We start from the raw sequence: 25,032 nt of genomic DNA, 5'->3' as shown, positions 1-25,032 counted from the left end.
AGGAATGAATCAAAGGAGGAGGCGAATAAATTTTATATTTTATGAGAGTACGATTCTTCGAATCTGTCAACTCTTGACCACTGCTCCAATCAACAGATACAGATCAATTCACTCTTGTCAAACCAATAGCGTCATTTAGTAATTATATTCGACAACCCTTGAGAGCAGACAACTTCCTTGAAGAGAAAATGAAAACAGTTTCGTGTACTCATTAAACATTATAACCAAGCCTAAGCTTCAGAAATACTAAAAATACTCTACCATTAATTTCAGTGATAAAAAAGTTTATCAGGATCGTACAACCAGTACAACTACTAAAAACACCGAACGCTCTGGACGCCCATAAACAATTGAAACGTCATTGCTCGATTGGAAATTGAAAATGGGAGTGATTGTTATAGATATAGATATATCAAAAAACTAACTGATTGAATTGAATTGAATTTTGAATGATTACTTGGTTATTTAAAAAAATATTTGCTCAACATAGGTTATTGCCCATATTTCAATCAGCTTTGTAGTTTTTAGCTTTGCTCAAGCTAAAAGGATTTAAAAAAGGGACCATATTTGACCAAGAAAAAGCTCTTTTGTATCAAAATAATACATGTATAAAGCATAATTTCATATGGTTCAAATAGATCCCTCATGAAATCATTTCATAAACAAAAACCTTATTCAGATGTCCTCGATAAATCATTTTTTGGAAAGAATTAAAAAATTGGATAAACTTTAGATAAAATGAATAAGGTCGATAGAACCGCTCGGGAAAAAAGGACTACTTTTTTTTATTTTCGAAAATTAAGTGAGATTGAAGAGTTGAAAACTCTTACTACTCTATCAAATATATTTTATTAAATAATTTCTACTTACCACAGGTTCCTGAAGATTGTTCTCAGAACTGAATTTGGCTCTATTGGAGCTAAGTGACTCAACATACGATTCGTTTTCGGATATATTCAAACTTTTAAGACTTTTCTGTTTTCTTGGTGGTGCTTCAGGGGCGATGTTAATATCTCTTTCCAGATATTTGTAATCTCCATAAAAACCACCAACTTCGAACGCCGGTTCTTCGGCTTCTATATTTCCAACACTTCTAATTTCAGGTTGAGTAACATTCATATGATAACTTTTTCTTTCTGGTATAATAGCGTCACTTTTATAGGTGATGATACCAGGTTCAGTAACTCTTCTTTCGAATATTGCTTGGTGCATTTTGGGTCCCAATCGGAACATAGAATCATTTTCATAGTGAGTTAAACTTTTTAAGCTTTTCTGTCTCCGAGGAGGAGCTTCCGGAATATGTTCTTGATTTATTTCTTCTTCTGCTTCTTCTACTTCTAATTCTTCCTCTTCGAAACCGTAATTTTTATAAGGGTTAATAATTTTGATTTCTGGTTGTTCTTTACCTTCCATTATTTCGTTTTCATACATCATTTCTCTTTCATCGTCAGCAAAGACATCTACACTTTCTCTATGTTGAACCATTCTTTCTTCTGCCGAATCAACTGGAATAGTTTCTTGGTATGGAATGAAATTTTCATTTGTTTTTTTCTTTCTTTTGCTTCTGCGCTTTGGCCTAGAAGGAGGAAGAATATTTGTTTCGTCGTCAGCAGATTCCTCGTCAGCGTAAGGCATTTTTTCATGGGAAGCATGTGGTGTCTTCTTCCTCTTGGGTTTTTTAATGGGTTTAGTTTTGTTAGTTATTTCTGGTAATGACGTATGGGAACCTTTAATGGTGAAGTTGTTATCATCTTCCATTTGCAGCAAGGCATTTGTTGGATTTCTAAAAGCCTCTCTTATTTCTGTGCTCAGATACATCCCTACTTCGATATTATCTTGTGATATACCTTTTTGTCTTAAAAAGAACTCATCCGGATTTATTTCTTCTAGAACTCCTTTCCTGTGAACTCCCAAAGAACTTCCCGAAGAATATCTTTGTTCTTGTTGGTTATCTGGAGGGAAATCGTACCCTTTATCATCAGGCGAATCTAAATCCGTTATTTTGGTATTTATTTGCTTTTCTACAAATTCATCAGGATTGAATCTTCCTCTTTCCCATCTACTTAAAAAGTCTCTTTCATCCATCATTTCTCTATTTTCTTGGTCAAACTCATCTTCACTATCGATACCTTCATTATATCTGATGTGAGACGGCTGTTTTATATCGCTAGAATCACTAGGAATATCTCTTGCTGTTTGTAAAGTCTCCCTATCCATTGAATCCTCGGAATGAAGAGGTATTCTAACGGAATCGGTGGCGCTGAACCTCGAATCTCTGCTATCTTCAGTCGTTCTACTATCAGGTTTCTTTGCTCTAGGTACTGTGGCGAAGTCGGAAACTGCTTCATCTGATTTAGGCTTCTTTTTAAATATTCTGGGATACGTACCAAAGTCGAATATTGGTTTCTTGGAATCACCTGCATTAGATTCCGTCGAGACGTTTCGTTTTATAGATTTCTTAATTTGTATATGCGGTAGATTAAAGCTTGGTAGGTTAATTTTTGCAGTGTCTGGAATTTTTGGCATATTGAATTTCCTTTCAATTTTGAACTTTTGGAAGTTAGGTTTGTGGAAATTCGGCTTATGGAATTTGGGTCTTTCTGGCATATTTATATGCGGCCTCTTCATATTATGTAGCTTATTTCTTATATTATCTGCTTTCTGTTTAAAGACCATTTGAAATTTACTCGGACCTTCTTTTGGTTTTGGATCGGATTCTGAACTGTGTGAATCTGTGGTTGTTGAAAACGCAACTCGTTGTGATTTGGGCGATTTTTGTAAATTTGAAGTTTCATTTTCTGTGGAAGGTTTACTCAATGTAAAACTGAGTGGGTCTGGAGTACTAAAAGCTTGCGCAGTGTCTATTATACAAACGGGACTATTGTTTAAAGTAACAGTTGGAATTATTTCAATATTATCTGGTGGTGGGTTCACAGGTTCATACTCATGGTCACTGTAATAGAAAAAAAAATGGTAAGTACTTATTTATAATGTGATAAAGTATAGTTAATATACTGGATTATATAGAAACTTATATAGATCATTCGAATTTCACTTTAGTCAGGTGAGAACAATCTAAATTTCTGCTCACCAATTTTAATGATGGTTCGAAGCTTCAATTTCATTTGAAACTCAATAACGTAACAGCAACAATTGCTGAAAATTTAATAGACTGGATTTAGATAATTAATCATTAACACGTTGAGCACTGGAGGTCCATAGGCCCGCAACTGAACTTTCCCCACAGCCCAGAGCAGTCCAGTGAACCAGACGATGTATTTTATTCCAAACCTTCTCCAGTGCCCAAGGGAAAACTGTTTTACAGTTTTGTTGGAGTCACTTATTTCTAAATGTTTCAACACAAAATAATAGCAGATAAGTAAATAGGACCTCACCCGAAAGCATTATTTTTGATCTGTTATAAAATTTTTTACACTCTACATAAAAGTATAAATCATCATTCAAAGGATAAAGGAGCGAACAAAACTTTGGGAGTTGCTTCAAAACATCATTATTTAGTTTTCATTTGAAATAAATTTGAACTCTATTTTTCTTAGGATCCACATCCAATATGGAGTGTAAAAACATAAGAAAAATTCGCACAAAAAAAGGTTGGTTGGGGCTAAACGAGTTAATTATAATGGAGGGAAGTGAATCTCTCAAGCAGATCAGAAAAGGTGATTGAGCTCGTACCATAGACCCCGAAATTTCAGTGAGAAAACAAAACATTTCCATTGTGCATATGGCACTACAGAACAAAAATCTTTCTATGAGGGCTGCTATTTAAGTTTTGGGATAGAGAAATATAATTGGATTTGGCTTTATTGATTTTCAAAATATTCTCATTTAATATCAATACACTTTTGCAATTTCCGAAGCATTATTTCCATTCAGTTTGAGGTATTTCCAAACTATGTAATTTGAAAGTATCAACCGCTTCTTAAGATGTAGAAAAACGTTGATTCGCAGTTTGTTTTTGATCTATGGGGATAAAAAGAAATTTTTGGGTGCCAAACAAGGATTGTACGTCGGATGACCCATCAACTCGATGCTTTAACTGTTCAAAAATGTTGTTGGTTTGGACTGATGAGTAAAAGATCGCATTGTCTTGATGGAGAATGATTTTTCCTATTTGATTGATTTCCTTGATTTTTTCAAAAACTTCTGGCAAACAAATGCTGGTTTACAGAATTGACCATTCTACGATGCTTTAATGAACCGGTGGCGACATGTTCAGTTATTTCGAAAAACAGACGACCATTTGCTCCGAAGTGCTTCGTGCTTTGTTAGATTTGGCTTGTCTTGTTGTTTAGTTTCGGGTTTATACACATAGATCCCTGATTCGTTGCCTGTCATGATCTTATAGACGACTTTTGACGCGCCGTGATTAAATTTTTTATCATCAGATTTTTTTTCTCACCGAAGTAAGTCATAAAAACCGTTTAAAAAAAATTCTCAATGTTTTTCACAGGTTGCATTAATAATGGGTTTAATTGGAGCCTGCCGCATGAACCAGTTACATAACAATTGAAGATATACAAGACTACTAGTCAATATACCTGTGACAAAAAACATCTAAATCGTTATGGTGTCAGGTGAATTTGTATCAAGTATCTTTCACTCCATATCAGATGTTGGCTGCTAAAGGCACATAAATTGGAAAGTTTCTAAATAATCCTGAATATTAACGGGTTATTCAATTCGTCGATCATCGCCAACCATTTGTGTGAATAGAGGTGGGAACAGCACAGTTTTGAAAACACTAGGACAGTGGAAATCAATGGCAATTCCCTAAAGTTACATCGACAATAACTTACATAACAAGAGAGAATAAGGAATACAAATTATGGTAGCAATTCACTTTTTCACAAGATTCTTCGTTAACTTCACTCAAAATTTTAACTTCAATTGACTTGATTAATTTTACTGTAGAAGAGATCGAGCTACTACTCAAGTTGATTTGAAAAATGTCTCGAATTGAGAATTGGTTTTAAGTTGTTTCGCTGGGATCATTAGAAAATGATCCACGTGCGGGAGATCCCGACATGGTGTTTTTTGCGTGTTTTTCTAATGTTAATGTTGAAGTAGTCGCAAGTGGGAGAAATATGTGTTGGTCTGAAAATTATAGCAAGTTGTATTGCTAATAATTATTTGGAACTTTATTAGAACGTAAAGAAACCGGCCCTAAATCTTGAAAAGCATCCAATTTAAATATTTAATTATTTGTATGACGAATATTTCCAAAAAGGAGGTAATCAAATAAGAGTATAATAAACAAACAAACCACTTTTGATGTTTATTATCAAAAGTTTCTACTAAACTCTTTAATTGTGACTGTCTAATAACTTATTTGGCAAATAACTCGATTTACTCGGAGGTTTACTTTATTAGAAAGTGAAGACATCGAATTTTTGGTTATTCGATAAATAATGGTTAGTAGGGGATTTATTAGGAAGTGAAGGCCTAAATCTAGCTTTTCTCTTAAGTACAGATGTTAATATTTAATTTATTCAATAACAGATTAGAATCACGTTGAAATTTGTCGCCGATGGTTTGAAGGAAATCTGATAAAAATATGATAAATATAAATGTAATAAAATAATGAGAATGTTGAGGATCAAAATCACAGTTCTTTTCTGATCAATATTTAATTTTTTTAATCTTTTTTCAAGTAACAAATTCAAATTTTTTTTTCGAATACGAAAAATGGAACTGTAAAACAAACAACTGAAGCTATTGTCATACTAAGATGAGAAGAAAATCAAGTGAGATGAGAAATGTGATAAAAGTAGTACTTAATCATACCAAAGATATTCTCTTGATTGAAAATGCACACACCCACAATTAAATTAAGTTGCAGTTCCTTTCCTATATAGTTTAATAAAGAAATGAGAAAAATGCCAGATGGTTTCAATACGCGAACGTCATTTTAAGAGAAAAATATCAACATTGATATCAAATTTTGTTTAAATAATATAGATAATTCCGATTTAATATAAAAAACAGAGCTTTTGAAGATTGGCTGTTTTACGTATTCTTTGACATGAATATGAGGCCCAATAATATTTTATATTCCCTTCGAAAGAACTTGTGAGCACACAAAAGTCAATTGAGCATGTGAACATTAGTATATGTCACTGTATTCATATATTATCATCAATTATTTATCAAAAATAGGGTTAAAGTAATTTTTTCTACGTCTGTTATAATATTAAAGTTTTTTTCATTCATTTGCATTCATAAACTCTCACACTTTTATTTCTTAATGTCCGTTTTGTATCTAATTGAAAGGAGTGTAGTATTATTATTAGTGATGGAAAGACATAGTGAAGAAAGTTTAAACTGCACACCAGAAGATGTTGTTGAATCGTGAACTGCAGGGACTATGTATCTTCTCCCTGAGAAATCCAGGGAACAGTATTTAAAGGAATATAATTTGTGAAGTGGCGTACTAAAAAAGGCATAAACAGCTTCACAGAAAGTGTTACTGGATTACTTTGAAACTAAATCCAAAATGTATCTTCAACACTTTGGTTGACTCATTCAAAATTGAATAAGAACCCTAATGGTAAATGACGAGGTAGACATTAGTAAATACTCGAAACTCATTGCACATTTGAAAAATAAATCAGTTTGCTATAGACCTAAAAATCTAAAACCTTTGCCCGTGAATAAATTAATAAGTTTCTGTTGCAAGCTCCAGATGATCATTATCTCATGCATGAGGTATGACAGCAAAAAATTTTAAAGTAAGCTTAGATATTATTTGTAACATCTTTCAGGTTGCTTTAATATTTGGAATCGCAGGAGCTCTGTGGAGGGAGGAATTATATAAAATGAAGTGTAACGATATTAATAAAACCGGAACTGTTTTAATTATCACACAAAAACTCATGTTCAACGTCGATTTATTGTTATTAGTGAAATATCTGACAATAGATTAAACTTGGTAAACATTTATAAAAAATATAAAAACCAACGACCCACAAATTTCAAAACAGATCATTTCTTTTTGCAGTATAGAAATGGAAAATACAAAACTCAAGTTATATTAATACCTTTTCAAAAATTCCATCGCTTATCGCGTCATATTTGAATTTACCTAATCCAAAAAACTACACTGGACATACATTTCGACGCTCTTCGGCGACTCTATTAGTGAATTCCAGTGGTGATATAATTCAACTAAAGAAGCACGGTGGGTGGAAATCCAACACAGTTCGGAGGGTTACGTAGACGACTCAATAAAAAACAAAATGGATTCCGCAGTGAAAATTTGAACGGAAACAACTAGTTCGACTTCAAGCAACATTATAAAAGTTCACGATCCTACTAACAATCCAATAAGTACTAATACAACTATAGACGATGTTATTTCTTTGAACTCATTAAATGTTGCCAATTCAAGTACCAATGCTCGCAGTTGTACATTTAATATTACTATGAGAAAATAAAAAGTTTTGTCGAATTTTTTTTAAGTCTACTGACTTGGAAAAAATTTTGTATGAAACTGGAGAGTAAACTTTTATTCACTCGTAGAAATTGGTCAAACCCTACTCGTGAAAAAAAGTATTACTTTACTCACTTGTTCCATAAATAACTAATTTTTTCCTTGTCCCACTAGCTTTAAATATTAAGAAACTTTATTTGTACTCTTTGCCAGATATTCCATACACCAAATCAAGCATTGGATTAACTTTCTTCTACTTATGTTAAAGAAAATTATATCCATTAATGTCTTCTATTCATAAATATGAATATTGTATATTCAAATAATTTCTGTCCTTTATAAATAACTCACATACCGCACGGTATTGGCACTGAATCTAACTATTGGTCGACCAGCAGTTCCCACCGAGTTCACTTTATTTTCAACATTAGCTCCATTCGCTAATTTGTTGGCCATCTTGGCCGCGATCAATGCATCGCTTTGGAAATATTGACAGGCACATCGTACGTCCAATGATTTCACTGAAGATTCTGAGGACGGCTCTCTCGAAACGTTGCGCTTTTTTGAAGGAAGCCTTCCACCTTCCGACACGGATCTTTGATTTTTTATTGATTTTTCTTTACGTTTATAGCCGACGAGTACCCGTTCAGATTCCATATTTTTTCCGCGATTTTTTAATCACATTTTTGGCAGTTTTTAAATGCCCGCCAAAGCGACTAGCTCTAGTATCTTTTAACCACTAGTTAATTTAAGTCTATGTCTATTGTTAGAATTAGAATAGCGATAAGTTCCGACGGTTTACGTTTTTTTCCGATTTTATTTTGGTTTTTTGGCCTGGATCGCAACGCAAAATAATTTTTCGTTTTAGTTTATGTTCCTTTCGGATGTGTTGAAGATTTGATAATTTGCCAAAACGGAGATCTTGAAAAATATTATTATTCTATTGCTGTAATTAAATGCTTGTTTTTGTTGACATTCTCGCAGTGGTATCTTACAGCGGTAGCATGCAGCTTCCTCTATTTTTAAAGTTATATATAAATTAGGTATGTCTTCCTATTTGTTACGTAACACTCTTTTTTCTGGTTAAAGATGGTAGGTATGTTAACTTGTTTTATACACAGTTATTTATCACATCAATCTATATTAGTCGATTAAAATTTAATCATATGAAATTTTAAACAAAAATTGATTAAAATTTGCTACAAAAAAAAATAATGTACGTAAAGTAGCCATTAAAAACCTTGATTCAATAAAATTTTGTAATCATTCTGTGACCAACTTAATATTTGGGGTAGCAGAAGGTTGATTCATAAACTTGCTGCTGTTAAACTAAAACTTTTATTCTTTTTAACGTGTGTACTGCTTTTATTTATTAATATTTTTCTGTTAACCCGGTATTTATCGTCGATATTAAGGAAAATAACGAAGCTCTTAACGGCCAACTTCAAATTGCATCCTCGCCCACCGTATAGTCCAGATCTGGTTCCCAGTGACTACTGGCTATTCGCCGATATCAAAAGGCTCACCGGCTAGAAATTCAGCTCAAATGTAAAAGCAATTGTTGAAATTGAAACCTATTTTGATGCAAAAAACAAATCCTTTTACAAGCACGGCATCGAGAAATTAGAGAAGCGTTGGAATGATAGTAATGCTCTTGAAGGCAATTACATCAATGAATAAAATCGATTTTTGTGGAAAAATGTGTTTTTTTTTTTTTTTAGTTAGCCACACGACTTATTGAGTCATGTGTTAGTTTTATCATTTGCTGTTGTTCTTTTTACCATAATACCACTAATGACAGAGCTCCAACTTAACATCATGCAATTATTATTTCTTCTGTTTTTTTTTGTACTTTTCTACGCGAAAATAAGAATTTTGTACCCAAAAATGTATTCATGAAGAATAACACGTTAAAGGCAGTCAGCCCATCAAATTAAAGTAAATAATTAAAATGTTACCATTTCAATAATCTGACAATTTGAGTAAAACATAAACCAGTGAGACCGTGACACACTTGCAAATCAGGAGAAGAATATATTTTTAAATTATTCGAGGAAGATCAATTACCTCTATCAGTTAGCATCATAACGGATAGTAACAAACATATTGATTTTGACGATTAACATCGACCTCAAGGAAAGTTAACAGATGAAGAGAATTTTCAAGAACTAAGCTCAGTTCTGTTTCGGAATCTTTCGTTTCCTAATATAAACTTGAAGTTAAAGTTTGCTCAATATCCATTTCTTCAACAACAAAATTTTTGAACAGCCTCAGTTTAATTGAGTCATGAACGATAAAAATGTGTATTGTAGATATGTCGATAAAATGTGGATGTTTAGGTTAAAGGAATGTAAGATTTATCAAACTTCTGAGATATTGTCAAATCCCCTTCATAAACTACTATGTTGTATCGTTGCCTTGTGTATAGTTGAAAATCATTCATTTGTACTATTTCCTGTATAAGATTTTAGAGGATTATACTACAATTACTATGTAACAGAGGAGGAGATCCAATGACTATACATCAGAGAAGGATTAGAAAAGTGATATCGTTCATAACCTTGAACTTCTATGTTCATATACATAATTATTTGATTCATATACACAGTGATTTACATGCTAACAGTCTTGCGATTTTTGTTACGTTTACTGAAAAAATGTTCAATAAAAGTTTTTTCAAATAAGTCAGATCTTTTGAATAAATTTATCAGGTATTTGCAGGACGTATCATTACTCCACAGTTTGCAGGTTGCAGTCGTTTGAAATTGAAATCGAGCTTCCTCAGATGAAGCTTTACATGGAAGATGAAAAAACCACATAATAGAATTTCCTGCCAGATCTATCGATTTATCGAGCTCTTGGGATAAGAGCAGCGATTTTATACCAGCTTTTTATTATAGAGTTGGGGATGGTCAAATAGAACAAGATAATTTGAATATTTATTTGTGCCAAGTAATATATGCAATATGACCTTGTATGTTTCTAAAACTGAAAAATCTTGAACTTTATACGGGTCATACATTTCGTGAGCAACAAAACTATGAGTATGAAAATCAAGCGCTGCTGCCGAAGGTTAGGTCGAAGACAACATAAATAACATTAACTAGAACGAAAAAGGAACAATGTAGAAATGTTTAACAAGAATAATTATTGTACTATTTACAATGTTGATAAGATTACAAGTACAAGTACTACAGAAAATACTATGCTATAATATGATGAGTGAGGAACATCTTTAACAACTGTAGTAATAATACTAATAATTATAATTACCGTGCTAAAAGAAATTAATTATATAGCGTGTTTTCTCATGATAGTGGTAGTATTTTTTACCGAGTTATCGCTATTACCAATTCGGATAAATGAAACCACTCGTGTTGTAAAAATATGTGTAATTCCTAATTGAATAACACAAGCAATTTTTTTTTTCGTACCCTATACTATAGCAAAGGTAAGGTTTCCATTGAGGTACAGCAACGAGGAACAGCGCTGTGGGTGGTGGTTCCCCCATCCAAGATTAGCTACATTGCTTAGTATTCGCTTGGCAGCCATCATAGAAAGAAGTATTGGTCACTGCCCCTACAAGTACGAGGCTCCAGCAGTAATTACTTTTTTCGATGTAAGGAAGTTACTTCCCGTGATTATTCATCGACAATTGACTGAAATTTATGGTGAAGAATAAAGGAGTTTCTAGTGCGATTGTCCAGAAGATCAACATTGAGCGGCTCAAAGATCGAAAGGTTAAAGTCCATAAACTGTGTGTTGAGCGCATTCCTGAAGCTGCCCATGGCATATTCGAAAGAACTTCAATAGAAACATTAAGTTATGATGAATGTGTTTTGGGAATATTCCACATCGATTCAATGCAACCTGGGGCAACAATAAACTCGAACAGATATCGTAAAACATTGACAGAGCACTAGTGAGCAATCCAGTGTCGTCGGAGAGCATGACTGACAGAGGGAGTGGTACTTCTTCACGACAACGATCAACCCCTCGTCGCTCACACATGAGATTTCGAAGAAATTTTGGTAACAACGTCTTCAAAATTATATAGAAAAAAATTGACACTTTGTTAACAAATACAGGTCAGTGTAAATTTTTAAACATATATAAATTAAGAACAATAAACAATATTTTCTCTTTGTGAAAAATTTGAAAACCGTATTTTTGGTTCTTCTTAAGTTTATCATTCTCCCTCTTTGCGCCGAATAGAATTTGACAAGACCATCATCATCAAGCTTTTCAATCCTTTGGATTATGGATATCACTTATAGCACTTTGATTTGACAAGATGGTTTTTTATTATTTAAGTTTGCAAGTAGCAGAACTGCGTCAGCTGGAATCTGAAAGGTACCGTCTATTGCTTGAAAACCTTTTGACGCAGGCTAACACTATTCTCATTGCAACACATGCAGATGATTGTTATTTTCATATTTTCAATCATTAAAACAATCACTTAGTTAAATTTTATCCAAAGTAGTATAACTTTTTTTACGTATTAGGGAGCAGCCGAAACTAGTCCCTCGTCCACCAAGCGGCTGACCATTTTTTTTTCAGCTCAGTATAACACCAACTATTTATAAAACTGCAGCCTTCAGGACTTTTATATATAGAAAATTTACCTACATATCTACGACCCAGAAATTTTGTTCGGTTTGTTTTCTGTTTAATGAAAAACCTTGTAAAAATAATAGATGTAGCTAAGATATTTTCAGAATAAGGGAGTTCGTCGTTCATTGACATCAAGTAGCGGAAACCAGTTTCAATGTAATAAACAGTATGAAAAAAATAAAATAAAATTGTTTATCAGATAATATTATTTTAATTATGAGCCATGGACGCGTTGACAAATCAGTGAGCATAACTTGCTTAAGTTTTTCACAACTACTTCTTCTAATTGGGATTTGCTCTAGTTTGTTGTTTTAAGCGCGATTAGAGAATAGAAGTTTCATCTGATGAAATAACGCAAATAGGTGAAACACCTTCAAAACACAAATAGAACATAAATTAAAAAACATTATAAAGATAGGGTAGAAGAAGAAAGCATGAATAGGCATAAGTGAAAAATATAAGCCCAAAATAGCGAAGAAAGAATAAATCAGTAATTTCCATTTACATTCATATTAATAGGTTTGATCAATAAATAGGGGCATTGAAAAACACATAAAATATTGCTTATCAATGTAAATTGATCCCATTCATATCTCATACTTTAAGCAATAAACAAAATAACTAACCTTATTTTAGACCATCTATTACGTTTTTCGTCATTAGAGATATCTCTAACTGTTTTCTCCTCCATGTAAACATCTTCTTCTTCTGTCGGCATTGATTGGAATTTCTCAAATTCCTTCTCCTTTTCTTCTGTCTCTGGTATTTTTATATCTTCATAACTACCGTTTTTACTCTTCACTTTTCTCTTGAATGAAACCCTCTTCTTCATGATGGGAGAGCTAGGACTTTTCAATACAGATTTTAGTTCTTCTCCTTTTTTTTCATCGTCATCGTCATCTATCTCGGCTTCCTCCAAATCTAAAATTTCATCAGATTCCATAGAAATGATCTTCATATTCTCTACATTCTGTACACCAGTATCTATTATCGCTGGTTTACTTTCTTCGGTTATTTTCATTTCAACTGATTCATCTACAATTTTATTATCTGAATCTTCCTCTGAAACCTCTTTTAACTTACTTTCATTCAATCCATCTTCTTCGTCAACAGTTACACGTTCTGAATTTTTATCAACAAGTTTTTCTTTTTCTACAACTTGTTTTATAATATCCTCTACACAACTTTTTTCTATCTTTTTGAATAATTTCTCTTCCTCCCTTATTGCATTTGAAATATTTTCGATAGAATTCTTTGGACTAGAGGTTTCTTCCGTGACTGGGGCCAATTTTGTTGTTGAACCTGTTATTTGATCAACAGCACCTTTAGCGATTTCCTTAAGTTCGTGAACTTTACTAGGAAAAAAAACTTTATTTTCTGATGATGGTGTTTCCGGAACATCCGAACTGTTATAATCTAATACCTCATCATCGGAAGGAGCTGTTAAAATTATGAATTGGACATCTCCCCGAAGTTTATCCGGACTATCTGGTGTGCTAGATGTGGTTTCAGTTCGTTGTATTTCTGATCTTGATTCATTTTCTAGTTGAGAAAATTCATCTGTATTACCATCGGGTGGTTTTAAAGGAATGTGAATGTATACTGGTTTTACTTCCTTCTGAGGCTTCAAATTCTTCTGTTTTTGTTCAATTTTAACCGGTTCCTCAACTTTAACATCTTTTTTGGAACTAGCTCTAGTAAATTTATCTTTAATCTTATCTTTTGCATCTCTTAGTTTTTTCAAGATTCCTAATTTAGATAAACTTTTTCTACTATAACTACTCTCTAGAGAGAGCTTCCTTTTGCGTTCCGGCTCCGCAGACTTTGATCGTGTTTTTCTCCCTACTATTTCAGAGTCTGTTCTTGGCCTAGATGCTGATACCTCGAATAATTTATCGAATAAATCAGTCTCGGGGGTTGAACTTGTAGGAATCTCATCACTATTATCAACTGCAACTTCATCCGTATACTTTTCTTCGATAATTTCGAACTCATCTTCCTCGTTAGTTTCCACTTTTTCATCAGTTTCATCTAATACATCTTCTGTTTTCATTTTTTCATCAACTATATTTAATTCAGTTATCTGAAGTTTGTCACTTGTTGTGTGTTCATTTTCTGAGACTTCTTCTGTTAATTCTATTATTTGAATGGTTTCGACATTCGCTGGTGTACTTTTGTCTTGAGGATCTATTTTTGGAATTGGAACTTCGTCTTCTTTATCTGGTATTGGAGTTATATTCTCGCGTTCAATCACCTCACTACTTTCATCTTTTTCGCACAGTTCTTCTTCTTCTTTCAATTCTTCAATTGACGGAGGTGATTCATGCTCAATTTTATTTTCTTGAAGTTGTTTCAAATTCCTTACTAAATCTTTGAAACTATTAGGTTTCCTTACGGTTCTAGCTTCGCTTTCTCTTTGAAATTGATCTATTTCTCCAGGTGGTGGTTTCAGAGGAATATGAATATAAACGGGTCTAGAATTTTGTGGTGAAAAAACTGAATGTTTTTCAGCAGACTTTTTCAATTCTGGTTGAGGCGATTGTTTTTGTTTTTTGTTATTTTTTTTAATTTTAGTAGGAAAGCTTATTTTTGGTATTTTCATTTTTTCTTTTGTGTTTTTCAATTTTTGCAAAATTGCTTGTTTCCCAAAACTTATTTTACTACGACTACTTTCTAAAGATAATTTTCGTTTTCTGCTAGGACCTTCTTCTTCTTCTTCTTCTTCCTGTGAAATTTTTTTGTCATCTTTGTTCAACTTTACTGATGGTCCGCGCTCATCTTTATCCAAGTACTGACTTATGTTGTCCAAGCTTTCTTCCGAATGCAGGAAAAACATTCCAGGGCTTAAGGAAACTTTTTCTACTACAGGGTTTGATTTTTCATCTTTCTCCTCATGTTTTGCATAATTGGTTTTTGTTATACCATCGGTTTCTTTTGCATCACTAACATCACATTGTTCTTCATCAACTATTAACGAGCTACAACTAGTTTTAATGGAATGATTTTGGGGATCTTTTATCTCTGTATTAGTTATTCCTATTCCTTCTATCATATAAGAGGATTGGTTATCGAATGTAGAGACTTCAGAAATATCCATATCTTCCGATTTACCCATTGTGGAAGTACTTTTAGCTTTACGCATTCCTTCCATTGTGAATTGTTCCGGGTCCAAATTTTCTTTATAGGGCTCTTTGTATAAATGTGTCCAAGGGTAACCACCTCGTCTTCTAGATCTTTTAACGTCTTCCCACTTGTAGGTTTTGATTGGTACCCGCGGTAGCTTCTTTTCTGAAAAAAAGCGAATATATTGTTAAATGTTTTTAAACTAGAGATCGGGACCGGCAACTAACATTTTTGTGTGTTTTCTATCACATCATGAAATGAGAATATTATGTTATCATTGCAAAGTTAATTAGTCTTTTTAGTATACTAACAACTGTGAATAAATAAACTTAGTGAAGATTTAAAAATAGTAGGTAAGTCCGAAATTCATTTGATAAATCTGACCTTTAAATTCCTTTCAAAGCATGCAGTGAATTTTATTTTTCACGTTGGCTATCTCAGGCTAGCATTTTGTAGAGACAGCCACTAAATCATAGAAATAGATGGCTACTTGTTTTTTGTGTTGGTTTATTTACAGATAGGCATACATTCGAGCGGAAAAATGCTAACGAAGTACATCAGAAGTACATAGAATTTAAATCCTGGATACTGCAAAATTGCCGCATCTGGAGTGAAGACAAGCCAGAAGCATTACAAGAGCTATCAATGCATCCCGAAAAAGTCAATGTTTGTTGTGGGCTATGGGCCGGTGGAACTTTTTCAAAAGCGAAGATGGACGGAACGTTACTGTGAATGGCGAGCGTTACCGTGTGATGATTGACGAATTTTTGCCCAAAATGGAAGAATTGGACATGCCTGACATGTGGTTTCATCAAGAAGGTGCCACATTCAACACGACCCGAGAAACAATGGCCAAATTGAGAGCCGCCTTCGGTGAACAGTTCATCTCACGTTGGGGGCCCGTTAATTGACAGCCTAGATCGTGCTATTTAACGCTTTTGGACTATTTCTTGCCATGCTAAGGCTAATTTCTACAGGGATAAACCAGCAATGATTGACGCACTGGAAGCCAATATTGAAGCACTTATTCGTGAAATACCGGCCGATGTGTTGGTAAGAGTGTACTAAAATTGGACCTTGCGCATAGGCTATCTAAACCGGAGCCACGGCCAGCATTTGCATGAAATCATCTTCAAACATTAAATTATACTGATCGTTCTATCGATTCTAATAAAGATTTCATCAATTATTTTACGAAAAATTATTATGAAATTCGAAGATATATAGCAAAATGGAATAATCTGTACATATAAAAAGTAAAATAATTAATTCATGTCATATTATTTAATATTTCACCAAAATTTTGAATCTCATTTAAAGGCAAATGCAAAATATATGCGAAATTTCAAATCAATCTGTTGATTTAAAATTGAAAGAAGGAAATTTATGTAGAACATTTCACCCAAGCAGACAAACTAAGTAAATTGAAGTGTGTTCATAAAATACGAAGGAACCACTTCAATTCTAAAGACATTTTTAGGAAAAAAAGCTTTTCATACTCCACAACTCAAATTTAGAACCAATGAATGAAGCAGTTCTATTTTCTCAATGAAAATGTTTTAAAACATTAATTGAAGATTGGGTAACTGTTTTTATTTTTCAATCAAATCGAAAATTATGACCTGATAATTATTAACATTTGTTTAAAACTTTAGTATTTTATGAAGCGGATATTGAACATTTACATCAATGTTTATGCTTTTTATTGGTATTATAAAATATACATTGCAATTATCAAATAAACAACACTATAAATAAATTTTCAGACATATATTTATTGAGCATAACAATAAAGATACATTCTTGGCAAAATTCCATATAATATCATCCAAAGGCGTACTGACATATCCATACGTTCTCCATTACAAGCATTTTTTGATTTCGAATCTTTCTCTATGTCTACTAATTGTTAATATTCATCATATCATAGACCGTATCGAGCAATTCATATCAAAGATTGTCTAATTTTTTACAGTGTACAAACAACTTGAAGTATGTCGTTTATTTAATTTGCTTATTAAATTTTTTTTACACACCAGGGATGTGTAGGTGTTTAGGAATACATGGGATCATGAAATTTAAAAATTACAATGAACTTAATCATGCACAACCTCTTAATTTAAAGTATTTTACAATACGTCATATTTAGAGCAGCACATTCATAAATCTCTATTCTCTAGTACAAACTACGGTACAATTGAACATTTTAAATCAATATCATGGGAAATACCAAAAAGTGTTATATTATTAATTAATTTTAACATATTTTATCGATGATTGCCATACATATTTCCAATATCTGTCATGGCACCAGAGTAAATAATACATATCAATTTATGAGCCACCGCTAAGCTGGATTTGGTAAGAGTTATAATCCAATTATTGAAGAACACGTGCCTCTAGCATAGATATGAAGAAAAGAGTTATACCTCCATTTTCATCAACATGACAAGATTAGTATGTCATGAACAAATATATTTTCTTTTTCTTCTTCTTATTCATTTTTAACATCTAATGATCTGTTAGTTTTACAGGTTCCTCTGTATCAGTTCCTGGGAGGTAGACTACCAGCCATCCATCCATCTCTTAGGTGGTCGTCCGGGTTCCCTTCAAGTACGATGCGTAGCAGTCTACTTTCTTCCATTCGTCTCACGTAGGCGTACTAGTATCTTTGTTCACTGATGTCAGTGTTCCTGATTCAATCTACTCTTGATTTTCCCACTATAGTCATGAGCGTTTTCATTTCGGCTACCCGAGCATGCTTTTCGTTTTGTTGGTTTCATCTCTGACTTCTATTCCGTATGACATGATTGGCCTGATACAAGTCTTATAGATCCTAACTTTGGTATCTTTTCGCATGTATTCGTGCGCCTATATTATCTGCCTTAAGCAGCACGATATGGCAGTCGCTGGCTTCTTAGGTCCTTCACTGGGTCGTGATAACTCAATAGGTTCATACCCAGGTATTTAAATTGTGAGACTTGTTTGATGATTTTGTCCTGAACTACCTGAACTACATATTTTTTCCATTATACTAAACTACAAGGATTAGAAAGAACAGACCCACTTAGAATAATGAAATTCTGCCAATAATGACTGTATTCCTATATTGTTTATCCATCATCTCTCAAATATTATGGACAAATGATGTTGATTCCATTTCGAACATTCATTATTGAAATAATGAAATTTCAAGTCTACATTTGAAAAAAAAATTAGAAAGATTATCCAAAACCGACTTTAAATGGCTACAATTATTTGTAGTTGCAAAATGATTTTCATACTTTTTTAGACGCTGTGCCAATTATAGACTGGAACTGGTAAACGGTCATTATAGTCAAATTGTAGATAATTGTAGTATATAATTGTAGATAACTAGATGGTACGGCTCGACCCATAACATGATCTGATCTATCTCCAGATATTACATCTATGGATTTTTATATCAATTGTGTAAATTAGAACAAATATGTGAATAAAAGTATCAAGAACTGAAATGAGACGCGACGAGCTTAATATTAGAAACGGATGTTTATATTTCAAATATCATCATTAAATTATATTAATATAAAAATGAATTTGATAATGTATAATCATGCACATTATTGTATTGTACCATAGCTTCAAGTAAAAAGATCGCTATTGCTACAAAATCGATTCACCAAGTTCAAGATCTGAAGAAAATTATGGAGAGTACAAGAAAATATTATATTCACATTAAAAAAAAAATAAATACCTGAAGTAAGAAAGAATGAATTGACTACTCAACTTAAATAATTATCTAAGCTGGAGAAAACATCTATGGGCCATTATATTGACACACAAGAGTATATATTTGGTTTTGGATAGATCCTAAATCAAAATTCAGCTAAGAAAAAGAACTTCAAAACCACGATTTTTAAGTACCCACTATAAAAGAGACCATAAGCCTACAACTTAGTAGTGCAGCGAAGGATCAGAAGACTTAATAGACTATACAACAACTAACTATGAAGACATAATTTCTAGCGGTGATAGAATGGCACAAAATTATAATTCCTTTGTTAGGAAACATTTTCAGAACAGATTTTTTGCTTCGAAATAATTTCTGTGTAAAATAATTATACATTTTTCATATATGGAATAAATAGTTGTTTGTTCTTTGGAAATATCTAATCATACATCGGATTGGCGTTACAGAACACAGGTATGATTTAGTTCATTCGCGTACGCCTCAAAATGATTTATTAGCTCCATAATAATTTTGTTCGTTAGTTCAAATGAAATTGATGCTTAAAATGTGAGTGTATGGTGAAATTAATAATTAAGATGATCAAACATTACTCGGTTGAGAACTTTGAGACTTGGTTCATGTTGTCAACGTAAAAACGTTTCTACTCCTACAAACACTACTCGCCTTAGAAGAAAACCAATCCAATTTAAGACTACATACGTTGATTAAGTAGTACTAGATTCCAAGATAAACTAAAAAGTATATTCGTAGAGTAGAATATTAATCAGACTTTAACCTCTTTGAAAAAACGGATAAGAAAATAACAATAACAATGAATATATCGCCACTTTCGTTTGCATCTGTCTTTTTTGAAGTTGTATATTTTGGAAAAGTATTCAAATTCAACTATTTCGCGTGTTACTGAAACGGTCGTTGCGCAAGCTCGTCCATGTGGTTTTCAATACTTTATTACTTATGTCACGTTCAGAAGCGGTTGTTTGTTCTCAAATGTATAATCAGAATGCTTTACAGGAAACTTATTTTTTTACTCAAGTGAATATACTACTTAGATGTCAATATTGATGTTTCAAGCATCCGTGTCATAAGCACTGGTCAACAAATATTAAAAATAAATGAATATCCTTGGTTAAATACAATAAAAAATTAATCAGACATTATTTATGGATAAAGTCAAAACATTCTCCCACGTAATATCAGAGTTGTTAAAGACAGTTTTAACAGTGGTACATTGTCATTTTCACTTTATTTTTGAAACAAAGTCTACAACGAAGGTGGAATTTTTGGAATCGTTGGTGATATTTATAGTGAAAACACTGTTTACATTACCACTACACAAACACTCACAATTAAGGCTCTACTTTCCGTTTGTAGTTGCCGTTCGCGGGTGACGTTTGCCGTTTGACGTTCGTAGCAAATTCTACACCCTATTTATAAACTTGAGTTTGTTGTCATTAACCTGAAAATGTTGTTATTCTTTATGACGTTTGAACTGCTTTTTCTTCTCGTAATATTTTTGTGTTTTTATTTGTAATCCGGTATTTAAGGACGATATTATTGAAAATAATAAAGTATAAAGTATAAGGCCTTATCGTGTGTACAATGGCAATAGCAAAACTTAAAAAGAAAATGAATATGAGAGCGTTCAAAGTGAGACCTAATGTCATACGTCGAAATCACGTGACAAACGCAAACAGATGTGATAGACTATTTTCTATTGCTACAATCGGCTGAAGGGAAAAGATAAAATTTGTTTATGTCGAAAATCACCAACGTCAGACGGCGACGGCAAATGGAAAGTCAAGTTTAAGAATCTACTTCTTCACTGTCCGACGTAAACAGTTTACCATTAGTCTTTGAAGAGGATAACTCGGATATCGAAACGCTCAAAGTGTGTTCAAAGTCTACAAAGATTTGTTCAACTTTTTTTGTTTACAGATTTCTGTCTGTCAATGTGACGTTGGGTGATTGGTCAAAGCAGTTTCAGTCGTATGACTTCACTATTCAACAATTTTGCTAACTAGAAATCAAAAAGTACCAAGGTTCAAGAGATCAAATTATATTTTGTGTTATTGTAAGTATGTGCTAAGTAAAGTTATAAACGAATTAATAGTCTATTTTTAATGTATCAATTTTCTAAATGCCGTCTTCAAGGCTACCAAATGTATGTATATTTAACGCATAAACGTAAACAGAAGAATTTTAACATAATGTAGTTTTTCTGAGTAAAACAATCGAATTAATGCGAATAAAATTAATTTGAAATACCAAAATAATTGTAGTTCATTACAACATGACCTTAATGTTCAATTTAAACCAAGGTCCGGACTACATCTAATATTGAAAAGTAGGCATGCTACCTATCTGAAGGTAATATGTATACCTAGGATATTATAATATCAAGATAGACATAGAGCAATTATTAAACTGTAGGTTCCTTCCCATATTGATAAAAACCGCTCAGAAGTTTCTCACGATCGTACGCCTCTGCATCGCTAATCACAGAACAAGGTTGTTCAATATAAATACGTCCTCTACTCCTAACCAAAGGTAAAACAAAACATCTCATTGATCTGAACTACTCCTAATAAACAAAACTTTTATATAAACGACAGACATCTTGTCTTTTTGGAAAGTAATTAACCCAATAAATGTTGAGACCATGTTTTCAACGGATTTTTAGTTTCGAACCCACCCAAAAGAAAGTGGAAATCGAAACAAAATATCGAGGCGAAGCTTCTTCAAAACACAAAGCTGGTATTTGATGCTTCGAATAGTTAAAAAATTTGAGCAACAGGCCTAGAATTGCCAAAACAATGGGTTATTATGTATTCTTGACACATTACAGACCACAGCATTCCAATCTGTTTGTTAGCATTAATTTAGCTATGTACAGAATTATTGAGTTATCATGAAAGAATAAGAAACTTCAAACGAACAGGGAAGTAGATGGCATGACAATCAATGTAAAATATAAAGAAAGGCAAATAATAAAAAAAGGTAAGATTGAAATATTAATTTGGCCGTAGGGAATATATAACGAAAGAGCAGTGATTCCCAAAGTAGTCCAGGTACACCCCTAAGGGTCCACGAGAAGCACTACAAAAGGAGTGTACTCGAATTTCCATAGTTAGATCTGATTGCAAATGTAGTAATTCCCGTAGAGTGGTCAGTAATGTCGGATAGAAATCATCAGTTATTGTTCTACCCTTATCCAAAAAATCAATCATGATTACTCCATGGCAATCCCAAAAAACTGAAGCAAAAACTTTTCCAGCAGATTTTTGGACACGAAATTTCTTAGGTTTTGGCGAACCAGAGTGTCGCCATTCCATCGATTGTTGCTTTGTTTCTGGATCGTAGAAATGTATCCAAGTCTCATCCATAGTAACAATTCGGCTTAAGAAGTCTACATCGTTTTCAAATCGAGCACAGATCGAACGCAATGCTTCTACCCTTGCACGCTTTTGGTCAACATTCAAACATTTGGGGATCCATTTTACAGCAATTTTTCTCATGTCCAAATTGACGTGAACTATGTGATGAACGTCCAATTCGACGGTCTGATAAAATCATGTCATGAACTGCATCGATATTTTCGGGGACTGACACAGAAACTGGCCTTCCCGATCGGTCATCATTTTCAATGGAAACTTTACCTCTTTTGAAGCTTGTAGTCCAATTTTTCACGGTCGCATACGAAGGACATTATTCACCAATGGTATTAAGCATATCTTCGTAAATCTTCTTACCTCTTAACCCTTTTAAATACAGGTACTTGATGATGGCTCGATACTTCAAGTTTTCGATTTTCACAATTTCAGTGAACAACTTTTTTCTTTTAATTTATTGCGTAACTCTGGTTTACTTTTTTGATGTCAAACTTTACACTGACACTTCTATTTGTTTTTTATTTTGTTTATGCATGGAATTGGTATAGGCTAACTAGATATCAATATATCCTCGCACATGACGAATCATACAACACTTCGAGACATCCAGAATAAGCTGGGAATGAATACGTAAAAGGACATGATAAGGTGTGCTCTTTTATTCACTTATATTGATAAAGAACAAGAGCTAACAATACCGGATGACAACCACATACATACAGACAAGACTTTCAAGTGCTAACAGACCAGACATTGTAGGAAAAACAAAATAAACCAGCAATGTACTCTGATAGATATTTGTATACCATTTGATGACCATGTCGATCATAACTGAGTCAATCCTAAAATACGGAGACCTTAGTATAGAAATCAACAGAATGTGAAATGATAGAGTTGAAATAGTGAAAATTGTTATGAATTCACTAGAAAACACAAGAAAAACCATCGAACAATATTAAATATACATAAACAATCTACAAAACGTGGTATGTTTACGGTTGGCACACTATATACAATGGTAGACTTTCTTTGGGAGAGCCTAATAAAGATAATAATAATAACTGACTTTGCTAATGATAGACAATTATTAATATCCAACATTAGTTTATTTTATATCTGTTTTTGCTCGTTTTTTTAGAATGTTGATATATTCAAGTTGCCTAACAATGAAGACATGACACGTTCCTATTTGCTTTCTTTTGCAGTTGGTAAACAGCATTACTTTCATCCTTGGCAGTTTGATGTACTCTATATATTCTATAAAAATGGCAAGCAAAATGACAGCGTTGCCATTTAACATAATCAACTATGATATCATGTCTCTAAATTGGGACTCCTTGTGTATATTATCGTATATCAAAAATAGCGATTGAAAGTATTCAGGTTTGGCAATTTGGTAACAAAGTTACAGCATCATCCTATATAATATATAACCAAACATTTCCACAGCAACGTTATGACTTTTCAAACTACATTGAGATGCTGTTGATTGTAAAATTAATTGCAATTATTATCAATAATAATTTTGACAATCGCAAAAAAAATCCTAGTGGCTAAAGCGAGGGCAGTGGAAAATATTTTTTATTCTCGTGGTCGAGGTATATACTTCTGGTAATATTTAACAAGAGGTAACAATTATGCAATCAGTTGAGTTTATTACAAAATTAATACAATAACAAAGTAATGAAATATAAACATTTTCTAGCTAATAAAAACATATGTTAATTGAAACACCACAGATTTAGGGCCCAAAAAACAAAAAATTACACTATAAGGTTTTGTGGAAATGCAGCAGTAGGACTCCTTGCTAGTAGTCGAGCTACTCGGATTGTAAAATCGTTTTACCGAAACAATCGATCGATTCGATACGAAAATTCTACAGGGATTCAAGTGAAAATAAAACGATTTCAATTGCAAATTTAACGTATTGTGTAGGCGGTTGGACGGGCAAAGATTTCATGAGACAAAAATATATTTTGAGCAATTCTGTGGTGTAAAAGTAAAAACATATTCAAACTATATTCAATTTTAATTATATACAAAATACACGTTTTGTTTTATAATCATAATATTCTTTACTGTCGATGCGAATTTATAATATTAGAAATTGGATCACTCACCTTTTCTAACTTTCTTATTACCACTTTCCATTTTCTCCACCACTTGTTGATACGTAGAGATTTTTATCAACAGTTTCCATGTCTAAGTGTTTCAAAAAAATTCCATTAAACCGATGCACTTCTGCAATTCGTTAGAAGCTTCAGCTCTGAAATGTTTTTCGAATCTCTGTTGGCGTGATACTGAAAAACTTTTTCGGTTTATTCCTGGCTGTGCTATTTTTGAGAACTGACGTTATTCAGTTCGCTTTGGTGCAAATCTCGCGACTACCTAATCGAATGTATACTTGATTTATATACTAGCTTTTCATTACTCTTATTACTTTAAAGTCCTTTCTATAAGTACAACATGCAAAGATTTGTTTGCATATTGTTTTCTTAAAGGAATTTCGTTCTATTATATCCGATAAGTTTGGTTATTCTTATCAATTTAATAGTCTTAAATGTTTCTGACATATGAAAAAAAACATTTTTTTCTCATGATCATTTTAATATTTCAACGGAGTTTTTGAAAATCTCTCTCCTGCAAGTGAAACTTTGAGGTTAGGAAACAGGAAAACGCAACTGGCGACTAGATATGGTCGAAACGGTGGGTGATCAACCAAT

The 25,032-nt window shown here is 32.9% G+C and overlaps 1 protein-coding gene across 1 annotated transcript in view; it reads right to left on the bottom strand.

The window, feature by feature from the left end:
- The window catches only part of LOC130444646 (uncharacterized), a 35,114-nt gene extending 10,419 nt beyond the window's left edge, over positions 1-24,695 (bottom strand). Inside the window, exons 1-3 of the mRNA XM_056779898.1 lie at positions 24,430-24,695; positions 12,691-15,352; positions 871-2,953 (exon numbers count right to left, since the gene is read on the bottom strand). Coding sequence (XP_056635876.1) covers positions 871-2,953; positions 12,691-15,352; positions 24,430-24,460 — 4,776 coding nt within the window. The 5' untranslated portion in view covers positions 24,461-24,695. The remainder of the gene's footprint in view (positions 1-870; positions 2,954-12,690; positions 15,353-24,429) is intronic.
- Positions 24,696-25,032: the final 337 nt, after the last annotated feature.

This window comes from Diorhabda sublineata, chromosome 5 (genome assembly GCF_026230105.1).
Source record: "Diorhabda sublineata isolate icDioSubl1.1 chromosome 5, icDioSubl1.1, whole genome shotgun sequence".
Classification (NCBI taxonomy): domain Eukaryota; kingdom Metazoa; phylum Arthropoda; class Insecta; order Coleoptera; family Chrysomelidae; genus Diorhabda; species Diorhabda sublineata.
Note: the sequence above shows the minus strand (reverse complement) of the source record. Positions and strands in the feature narration are given on the sequence as shown.